The sequence below is a fragment of the Lygodium microphyllum genome, chromosome 8 (genome assembly GCF_053477565.2).
Source record: "Lygodium microphyllum isolate KBCC chromosome 8, Lygodium_microphyllum_v1.1.10, whole genome shotgun sequence".
In the NCBI taxonomy this organism is placed as follows: domain Eukaryota; kingdom Viridiplantae; phylum Streptophyta; class Polypodiopsida; order Schizaeales; family Lygodiaceae; genus Lygodium; species Lygodium microphyllum.
This window is the reverse complement of record NC_141142.1, coordinates 150,719,667-150,731,142: the sequence shown is the minus strand read 5'-3', so window position 1 is coordinate 150,731,142 and position 11,476 is coordinate 150,719,667. Positions and strand designations below refer to the sequence as shown.

Genomic DNA, 11,476 nt, shown 5'->3' with positions numbered 1-11,476 from the left:
TCCCACCTCCCCCACAAAAAAGAAAGAGAACGCGAGGGCGGGTGCCACACGTCCAACACCTGCCCTCCCCCCCCAAAAATCGCGCTCGCCCCGGCGTCGGGGTGAGTCTAGGCGCGGAGCGCCTAGTATGTTCTATTGTAAGGTATTTCTAATTTTTCAGGAGATGAGATCGAAGTGTTTGAAGAGACACTTTGGTCCCACTAGTGCTGGCTGGACTTTCAAATAGCCATTGCCCTTTGGACCCGGCAAAGTGGGTAATGTATTTTCTCAAACGGGGGAACTTGATGAAAATAATGGACTCTCTCTAGCCGAGTATTTGCACGCCTTAGTCTATGTCATGTTTGCTTCGGGAGACGTGCAAACTCCATTTATGCAGCAGTAGCAGGCCGCAGCTCGCGTTACAGAAAATGGCAGGAAATCCGAAGGAGCCTTCCCCCAAACGGTTGAAAGCAGATGGCGATGGCGTAAGTCGCGTTCTGCTGCCTTCCCTTCTTATGCCTTCATTCTCTCTTTCAGTTACATTAATGAATCTGGTCTTTCGTCTTTCTTCCAGGGGAAGAACGCAGTAAGCTCATTCAGCATCTCACAGCTTTCCACTAAATACAAGGTTCCGTCCTTTTCTTTTGCGATAATTTCTTGATAGCTACTCAAAGATACATTTCCAAGATCATGTAAATGCATATGGTATATTTGGACGTGTAACAGCGACATAGATATCTGTCTCCATCTACAATTCGTACACATATGTAATATGTTTGAGCTACCTAGCTTGAGGTGTTTGTCAAGCTGGAATCGGCCAATGTCCTCTAGAAAATATGAGCTATACAATAGCAGGAAATGGGAAACAAGCTGGAGCAGGGAAGAAGAGGCCATGCCATCACTTTTCATTTAGAGGTCTTAGAGCAACTCCCCTTTTATTTATAAAGGTGCAAGTAAATGTTTCAAATGCAATATACTTTGTTTGGATGATAACAATTTTGTGACCCTTTTATAGAATGGTAAAAGCCTTTCTTTGAAGGATATTGGAATCTTGAAATTTTACGCTTGGGCTACATGTGTAACCCACCTCTTTATGTACATGTTATATGCACTTGGGACCCATGTGCACACACCCACTAACCTCCTCCTCTTCCCCCCCCACACACACGCCTGCGTGTGCTTCCTCTCCACAACCTGGCACCATTCTCCCTTGCCATGTCACCTACCACCACTCCCCACCCCTTCCCTATTGTAATACACTACTATCCCCTAGCCATAACATGTCTCCCCCTATTTTGCCAGGGTTTGTCGAGTTGAAGTTTGTCAACAATATATACTCATTCCTAGTTTCTTTCTTTTTTTATTTTTTTGAGTAGGAAGCAAAGCTGCCCGATGGATGGAAAGCCTATTCGACCGTCATAGTCGGAGAGGTCACATAGATTATAGATTTCACTTTCGACTTGTTGCCCAATTTATCAACTAGATTTTGTTTAGTTGGAAAATAGTAGTTGGATTTATGAAGTTGTAAATATGTTACGGTCAAATTGTTTGGACTAAGTGGTTGATGATATCTTGCAGTCAGATGAACTAGTTGCAAGAGAAAAGATAGCTGCTTTTGATTTTGATGGATGCCTAGTAAACACACGGGTTAACAGGTTTATGGTCAAGCCCTTGTAATCTTAACTACTTATGTTGTTTTGGTTCTCTCATCTTTGCATCAAGCCATGTTATGCCTATGAGAACCGATTATTATTTTGCTAGTCTTGATTATGGTTTCTTATTAATGAATTAATATTTGTAAATAGCCTAGCATTGCATGGATAACTTTCAGGCATGGTGCTGATGCATGGTCCCTACTTTATCCAAGCATTCCAAAGAACTTGCAAAAGTATTACGATGATGGCTATAAATTGGTGAGATGCAATTCACAAAAGTTTTTGGTCTCCAAGATCATGATTTTGTTGTATTTGGCTTGGCTCAACTTGTTTCATTTGTTTAATTGACTCAATATTGATGACTGGATTATTGTTGGTCCTTGTTCTTTTGTCTATAAGGTGTTTTGTAGATCTTAGTATCACCATGAAGTCATTATAGGCCTTGATCTAGTTAGCATATTTGACATTTGAAATTTTAGTCCATTGAATAAGTAATTCCACTATAATGCTATGAGTGTGTCGTGAGAGTATGCAATGGATGAGAAAGACGAACACACACACACACACACACACACACACACACACACACACACACACATAGAGTGTGTGAAGGAAGAATACTGTACTAACTGAAAAAGAATGTTAATACAAAGGGGGGATTGATTAGTCCCTACATATAGTCCAAAGTGTCAGTGAGGGCACTAGATTAGTGTGATGACGATGGTAGCACCAAGCATGGAGTGTCGAAGTGTTCGAGTGTGCACTTGCAAATGAAGGATTGAAGATTGAAGAGAGTGTGTTTGCTAAGTGGGAGAGAGAAGCTATAAATAGGCAACAATATCAAAATTTGGTTGATCTGCACTAGTAAGTTGCATTGAAAGAAATCGAGAAAAAATAGACGAAGGTCATAGAAAAATCTGGGATGGCAAGGATAAGTTTTTGGCAGGTAGAGGCAAACTGTGAAAAGCAAAAACTGACCTAGGAATGCACACAGAAAGATGACAACTGAAGAAAATGCACCTAAAACTACTAGAGCTTCTATGTCTCCATTAGACTCCAACGGGAGCTCACAACTAGGAGATGACAGATTGACATGACTAACATAGGTAAGCTAACACCCCCTCTCAGATCTTGGGAGTGTTTGAAGGCCCAACAACCTCATGTGATGAAGCATAGAAGCTTGGGTAAAGGCTTTGTGAAGAGATCTGCAGTGTTGTCTACCATGGGATAGTAGACTATCTCCAACTCAAAATCCATGATCCGTTCTCGAACATAGTGATACTAATCCTCAATGTGCTTTGTGCGAGTGTGAAACACAAGATTCTTGGCCAAAGCTAAAGCACTCTGGCTGTTCACACGTAGCTTCGTAGGTCTAGTTGGGGAAAGCCAATCTCCACCAACATGTGGTGAAGCCAAATCGTCTCCATAGTTGCAGAGCATAATGTATGATACTCTCTCTCTATAGAAGAAAGAGCCATAGTAGGTTGCTTTTTATTGCTTCATGAGATAGCTCCTAGTTTAAGGAAGAAGGCATAACCTCTAGTGGACTGACACGAGTCCATATCACTTGCCCAATCAGAGTCACTCCAACCAGAGAGAGTAACCCCCTCTCCATACATGATTCTATAGGATCGAGTGTCAAAAGTGGAGCAGCAATGGAAGCGTAAACATATATTGTAATAAACTGCTGAAACACAAGACAAAAGAGAAAGGGAAAGAAAGAACATTGAAGAACACAATATAGATGAGAACTCAGATGTATGCTCAGGAAATGGAATCCATATATCCAACATGAGACAATCGCATATAATAGTGAGTCACTAGTTGCGTGGGCACTGGCATCGGCTCCTCTCTCCACAGGACCTCGAGGTGGTGAACTAACTGATGGAGGAGGAGCCTAGAATTTATAGGCATGAATAATGCCATAAAATATGTTAGGTCGGCCAACATTAATGCTGGCCGATTGGGAGCAATAAACCCATGAAGCATAAAATGCTACACAATAAAAATGCCTAAAATATCTACATAATGTGCCTAGCCCACAATACATGCTTAGATGCACACATGAGCTGACATACTTTGCTAACATCGAGTCCCCTATAAGTAATGCAGAACGCGCAAGGCGGCATGCTAGCGAGCCTAAGTAGGAGTCTTTATGAAAAGCTACAACAAAGGAAATATCTAATTGAGTGTGAATAAGCCAGATGTGAGAGCCAACAAGACACCTATAACGAGTAGCATATGTAAGAGGATCTCTTGTTGCCAAAAGGTTGGACTTGGATTTTGGGTCCATGGGGCATGAAATAGGTTGATGCTCGGCCATACCAAACTTTGAAAGAAGCTTGGAGATGTACTAGTATTGGGAGATAAAAATGCCATGGGCCATCTGACAAATCTCCAATCTAGGGAAGAAGTGTAGGATCCCAAGATTTGTCATGTCAAACTCCTATCTCAAAATCTTCTGAGTTTGATCAACCTCCCGAGCATAGCTCCCTGTGATGATAATATCATCCACATACAAGATGATCGAGACACACTTGTCACCCTCAACCTTGTAGTATAGGTTGGGATCATGAGTAGATTGATGGATTTCACTATGTAGAGAGAATTGATCAATCCTTTGGTACCAAGCTCAAGGAGCTTGCTTTAGGCTATAGAGGGCCTTTCGCAATTTGTAGACATGGTCTTCCATCCCCTGCACAAGAAAACCTAGAGGTTGTGAAACATAAATCTCCTCCTTAAGGATGCCATTCAATAAGGTAGACTTGACATCCATTTGATAAACAGGCCAACGTGGCGGTGAGTTGCAAGAGTGAAGATAGCTTGAATAGCAGACATTCAAGCCATATATACAAAAGTCTCAAAATAGTCCAAATTGGCATTTGAGCAAAACCTTTAGCAACAAGTCTAGCTTTGTGCTTGTCCAAGGAACCATTTGCAAGATACTTGGTCTTATAGATCCACTTTATATCTATCACCTTTCTCTTTTGTGGACATAAACCAACTCCCAAGTTTGATTTTGCTCGATAGAATCGAGCTCTTGCATGGGCTGATGCCAAATATCCTGTGCAAGAGCCTCCTCAATTATAGTAGGTTCTTCATCATGGAGAACTTGTGACATAAGAGCATAGTTCACACAGTGAACTATCCCATTGGGCATTTAAGCGAGTTAATCTGTATGGATGAAGGAGAAGTAGAAAAGTGAGAAACATTTGACTAATTCGCACGCTCCACCATACCATGCTTCGATGGTGTGTTCGGATGAGAATGCTCCACCCGAATACCATGATCCTTGCAAAACTGAGAAAAGAGGTTAGAAATAAACTTTCCACCATGATCTACTTGTACGGCACAAAATTTGGAAGTTATTTGCTTCTCTGTAATAAACACCTTCCACTCGCAACATCATGAGTACGCCTTGCTTTTGTACTCTAGAAAATAAGGCTACACATAATGATAGCCATCCACAATCAGCATCAAATACTTGGCCTTGCCAAGGGAGGTGTCAAAAAATAATAACGATGCTTTGATACCATGTCAAAATAAGTGACGATGCAGAGAGAGTAGGGTTTGTGGGGAGTAACATAGTATGTACGACAAACACTGAGAGAGGAGAAACTCAGAAACACAAGAACATGATGATGATGGACTGAATCATGCTATGAGAAGAAAAGTTGATATAGTGGAGCTGAAGCTAACTGCACTGAATCATGCTCAGAAGATAACTGCACTGTCTTATATGAATCGGGCGGTAGCACTTGCGGGGAATCTGTACAACAGGAGCATCAAAAAATTGGCTGACCTAATCCAAGAGAGGCCATAAATGCTGGCCGACCAGCATTAAATGTTGGTCACATAGAAAGAAATGCGAGAAAAAATAGGAAACACTCGAGCAAAATCCGAGATGGCAATGACAACGTTTGGTAGGTGTAGGTAGATTGTGGAAGGCAGTAATTGTCCTAGGAATGCACCATGAAGCCAACAAATAAAGATAACGCACCTAAATTGCCAGAACTCCTATGTCTCCATTAGACTCTAACAAGAGCTCACAACCAAGAGATGACAGATTGGCATGACTAACATAGGTAGGCTAATGCCCCCTCAGATCGTGGTAGTGTTTGGAGATCCAACAACCATATGTGATGAAGCATAGAAGCCGTGGGCAAAGGCTTTATGAAGAGATCAATTGCGTTGTCCTCCGTGGGACAATAGGCCATTGCCTACTCTGGAATCCACGGATCCACTCTCGAATGTTGTGGTACTGAACTTGGATGTGCTTCGTGCGAGCATGAAACATAGGGTTCTTGGCCAAAGCTAGAGCACTTGGGTTGTCCATATGCAGCTCCGTAGGTCCTAGTTGAGGAAAGCCAATCTCTGCCAACAATCAGCGAAGCCAAACCATCTCCATAGCGAAGAACATAAGACATGATACTTGGCCTTTGTAGAAGAGAGGGCTACAGTAGGTTGCTTCTTGTTACTCCATGAGATAACTCCCGATCTAATGGAGAAGACACAACATGTAGTGGACCTCAGTGAATCCACATCACCTGCCCAGTTAGAATCACTCCAACCAGAGAGAGTAACACCCTCTCCATACATGATCTCGTAGGATTGAGTCCCTTGCAAATAATGAAGAACACGTAAGGCTGCTCTCCGATGCTCTTGAGTGGGAGTCGTCATGAAAGAAGACAACAGAGCCACAACAAAGGAAATATCTGGCCGAGTGTGAATAAGCAATGGGGAGGGCTGCATCAATTGTTTGGGAAGGTTGCCTCAACTCTGGTCACCTTTGTATCCTTGCATTTGGCGACGATACCATGTGAGAGGGCGAAACATGAACATAGAGAGAAAGGAAGAGAGAGATAGTAGGGAGAAGAAGAAATTTGCAGTGGCTGAAGATGAATGCTGAATACAGAAGTGTGGACTGATCAGTCCCTGCATGCAGCCGGAGGTGTCAGTGAGGGGACGAGATCAGGCTGAGAATGATGATGGCAGCAGCATTGGAGATGGAGTATGCGAATCCATAACCTGTAGAAGAATGCGATCTGCTGAGTGTGGGGGACAGCTATATATAGCCAAAACCCCCTAAAACTTGCCGGTGTGAAATGTGGGCCAACCCTTTAAAATCAGCTTGGCGCGTGCTAAAGAAGCTGGCCGATTGCACTAGAAAAATGCTAAAATAATGTGGAGGCATTCTGGGGCAGCCACAAGGAATCAAGGCAATAGGTAGGTTGGCAAACCTAAGAAATGCACGGAAATGTGCTCCAAACAGAAGAAATGTACACTAAGCTGCCAAAGCTCCCATGTCTTTGTCAAACTCTAACAAGAGCTCCCAACTAGGAGAATGACAGAATGACAACCCTAAAATAGGCAGGCTAACAAATCCCTATCATTTGATGAAGAAGGCTCCCCCTTTGACTTCTCAATCCCTCCAGAAGAGACTTGAGGAGATGGGGAAGGGGTAGAAATACTTGATGATGAGGTAGAAGGAGGAGGCGTCAAGGGTCGAAGGGGGAGAAGGAGAGGTAGATGGGGTACAAGAGGAAGGAGGGGGAGGAGTCACAGACGAAGAAGGGGTTCTAATGGGTAACTTGGAAGGAAGGGGAGGGGCTGATGGTTTCTTTTTTTATTTTTGGGGGGGTTGGGTGGGTTAGTCGATGACGAAGAACCACCTACAACAGAAGAACCATTTGGATATTTGGAGGCCGTTGCCTCATCGAAGATCACATCCCTGCTCACCTCGATTTTTTGTTTCCTAGGGTCATAGAGCCGATAGCCCGTCATGGTTGTGTTGTAGTCCATGAAGATACTCTTCTTCAACTTGGGGTCTAGTTTGCTTTGTGCTGTCACTGCCGTGAGCAAACCGAACTTAAGGGAAAGAAAAATCCACATGTTGACCCATGAGCCCAAGGGGTACACATCTTTTACTGAAGCAACACAGACCTCATTGGGTGCATGTGACATGTATGGTCTGGTGTGGAATCTTAGTATGCTCAGATTATTCTGCCAGGTGTACATGGTACAAGTTCCTAGCATTTTGTTTCTGGTTAATAAGTTGTTTTTGAATAAGTGTGACTTCTTTCTTGTATGGCAGTGGAGCTACATTTTGTCTTTACATCTGCTGGACTGATGCTAAAAAAGAAACAAGCTTGAAGGATATGCTTGACTTACCAGATCTCGTTGGAAGCAGGTAATCTTTACTAACGAGTCCAATATTGAGCGCTGGAAAAATAGTCGACAAAAAGCAGTAGATTCAAAGATTGGGCGTTTGAAGGGCTTTATGAAGCTTGTCAATGTGCCTATGCAGGTATGTTGCACCCTAGAGAAATGGAATTTGAATGTTTGTGGAGCTTACAATGGATTTGAAGTACTCCATATCAGTTTACTATTTGCTTGTCAGTCATTTATCCTATGTTTTGCCTTCAAAGTTAATGAACCAGTTACAAGCGATCTGGATTTTCTGTGTTTCATGCATGTACATTCCCTAATAGTGGTCTATTGTGCTTCATGGCTTTCATTATGAGTCAAATCCTTTACTTGATTGTACTCTGCTACTAAGTCTAAGTTAGCTTTAGGTGCTCGCTCTTGTGTGTTTGATTCTCTGCCTCATACTCTCACCTCCAATCTCCATCATGTTGGTATAAGAGCATGTGTTTTTTCCCCTGTCAGATTGTGCTGCAGACTTCTGCTCACCAGCAACATGGAGCTTCTACCTTCTTTTCCAACGTAGCTAGTTTGATTGAGAAATTTGGTGGGACCAATGTCCCAACCTGACAAGAACATGCAACTATGAACTTGAAAAATGATGTGCAGAACATATAATGGGAAAGGCTAAGGAGCTGAGATGTGGGGCCTAGGTACAGTAAATTTACATGTCTGGGAACACAAGAATGAGAAACCACTTTCTTCACGTGGCATGGGCTGGGAGACACACTGCAACAAAACTGCAAGTGACATATGGGCACGACTCAACGCAAATTTTAGGAAGCATATCAAGTGTTTGATCTAAAAATAGAAGAGGATTAAAAGATGAAAAAAAAGTTGTCTTGTTACCTAGTGTATAGTAGTTGAGAAAGTACTTGGAAGGATCAGCCCACTCATAGATGAACAAGGACACCATGTGAATACAGGTCAAAGGTGAGATTCATCTCCTCCAGGAAAGACCCGTTGGTTGTGAAAAATCTCCTGTACATGCTTTTGCATGTCAACACCCCCTTAGTATTTCACACTATGTGAATGCACTCTAGCTGTATGTGGTATTTAATGACCATTTTCTTCTTTTAGAGGTATGCACTACATCCTTGGTAGCTCAAGAGTCAACAGGCTCAGATTCTTCTTGTAGGGCTTATTTTGATCGTATCCCTATAATGATCATATTATAAGGCTCCCATCAGATATCATTCTTTATCTTTGTTAGCATTCATGGTTAGTCCTTGTTTGAGAGCCCTACATAGAGTGAGGGACATTAGGACCTCTGTTTGGTCGTGCTCAGTTTTGTCCGATTTGATCCAGTTAATCTTAATGGTCAGTATTCTATTTTTCTAGCCTGCCATGTTATCTCTGGGCCCTGGACACTTTCATGCTAGTTTAGGTCACGGAGTCATGTGCATGCATTATAGGACAGCCTATCAAGTGGGTAACTATCTGCCCAGTCATTTTGTCTCACATCCTTCTAGTCTTGTTCATGTCCAGTGCCCTCACTACACACATTCTATGTGATCATGCAGGGGCTGTATTGTATTGGCCTTCTTCATCTGTTTAGAGGATAGTCATATCAGTTGCATTTTCTTGCTTCTGCTCACATATTGACATGGTATCATCACCATTTCATGTGATAGCTTGCTGATTTCTGTATTTCGTGCAGAGTTATTGCTGCATTTCGTTCTGCAAACAGCTTGCCTGGCCTCAGGATTGCGTTACACAGCCTTGATACATTGTTATGACCTGATTTTGGTGCCAAATTCTTGTGTTTTTGCATCAGTTAGTCTGCTGCAGGTTGTGTTTTGAGCCTGCTACAGCTGTGTTTTGCCCAGGCTCTATCCCCTCCTGCAGCATTTTCCTAGTTCATAGCTCCTACTGCTGTTGCAACAGGTTCAACTGCTGTTTGGCATATCAGAAGCCTATATTTCAGCACTGATCAACCTGAGACATCTGCATTTTTGCCTGGTGGGTGGACATCCTGTGCCTTTGATAATGGTTTTGCAAAAAGAGAAACACATTTTGGAAATTGAAAAAGGTCATGGAATCATATCGATTGGACAAAGAAAAATGCCTCATATTTTCACCTATTTTATTGTCACAGACTATGCACTGCAGTACATTGTCATAGGCATACCTAACTCGTTCAAAGATGACATGCATGACCTGTTGATTATTTTCTCACCGGTCAGATTTTTGCAACAGGTTTCCAAGTCATGCGTATGAAAATTAACTCTGGAAGTTTGAAACTAATTGTCTTTCTTAAATGTAGTGATTACTGAGTATTATGCTCATCTGTAGGCTTTCATATCTTGTGGTAGAGAAGGGACTGGTGATCTTTTTCGTAAACCAAAGGATGGAATGTGGAATCTGCTGGAGCAACATTTCAATAGAGATGTACCTATAGACAAAGAAAGGTGGCTAGGATTTTAAATTTCTAGTGTATTCCTTCTAGTTGGCAGAACTATTCTTGACACTACAGGGCACGGGTAGCACTTCCTGTCAATAATTTGTGCTTTTAAACTTTCAGATCTTTCTATGTTGGTGATGCTGCTGGGAGGCCAAAAGACCATAGTGATGCTGACATTGGATTTGCTAAGGTACTGGGCACAATGTTCTTCTCTCTTCATGGAGTAACTTCTGTTCTGTAAAGATTGTTAACATATCTCTAAATGCTACAGGCAGTTGGGGTGAAATTTTTACTGCCCGAAGATGTGTTTGTAGAGGCCAAGCAATAGGACACCTAATCCGATGCTATGGAGTGCAGTCTCCCCCGAATTGTTGGCTACACTTCTACACGGATGCCATTTTGATTGTAGAGCTAAGCTCAGCAGTTGCTGCTCCCTAAGAAAGTGCAGTATTCATTTCTGCAACTTTGGTGGGGATATGGATTTGAATCCCCAAGCTTGAATGGACTCAGACTGTAGACAGCTGAAATGTCATCTTGGATTTGTGCCATTGCAATTTTTGAAAACCTTCGAGGTTGTGTTACCAAGCAGTATTCATGTTGTAATTCATAGCTATTGAAATAGCCTAGGATAGAGGTATCTCAACTTGAATGCCATGAAACACGTGGAATGCAACATAGCTTTTCTTGCGGTGGTTCATGTGCTGAAGATTAAATGTACTTGTGATAGTCCTGTGAGCTGCTACTGTGCCAAAGCATTGTTGTAGTAGCTAATATGGGGATTTACTACCGACTTATCAACTCCATGCAATGCCTTACCATGAAGACCTCAATTCTTTTCCACTCGTGAAAATCAAAACCATTGTATAGGCTATAAAACATCTTGCTTTATAGCAACCAATTTGAAACATCTTCCTACATCAATTTGAAGTTAAAGCTCTCCAGGCTTCAAGTATTAGTGTTAGATGTTCACATATTATGGAGGTGCGGCTCCCTTTAATGGCAATTCCAATGGGTGCATTCCACACACTTTTTTAAGTGTCAACCATTAGAGCTTGGGACATTGGAATGCCAACTTGTACCTAGTGAAATGGGTGGAAAACCTTCCAACCTTGTATGCACTAGCTTGCTCAGTTGTAGCTTATTTGTGCAAGCTCAAAGTTTGCCTCTTGGCCTCCTAGCAATTGTTGCTGATGAGCTGAAGTTGACTCCTCTGTTTGATGGAATCTCTTGCTTG

General features: G+C 42.2%; 1 protein-coding gene across 2 annotated transcripts; it reads left to right on the top strand.

Moving 5' to 3' along the window:
- The first annotated feature begins 249 nt into the window (after positions 1-249).
- Positions 250-11,183, top strand: LOC148033000 (phosphoesterase). Of its 2 annotated transcripts, XM_087683697.1 has the most exons (10): positions 250-464; positions 554-607; positions 1,356-1,409; positions 1,558-1,634; positions 1,811-1,892; positions 7,825-7,941; positions 9,726-9,800; positions 10,134-10,249; positions 10,363-10,432; positions 10,514-11,183. In XM_087683697.1, exons 1-10 carry the CDS (start codon positions 333-335, stop codon positions 10,568-10,570), a joined length of 834 nt encoding a protein of 277 aa, XP_087539823.1. In that variant the 5' UTR covers positions 250-332; the 3' UTR covers positions 10,571-11,183. The 2 variants fall into 2 exon arrangements, with proteins under 2 accessions (XP_087539823.1, XP_087539824.1); XM_087683698.1 differs by lacking the exon at positions 9,726-9,800 and having other exon boundaries at positions 10,514-11,177.
- The last annotated feature ends 293 nt before the right edge of the window (positions 11,184-11,476 follow it).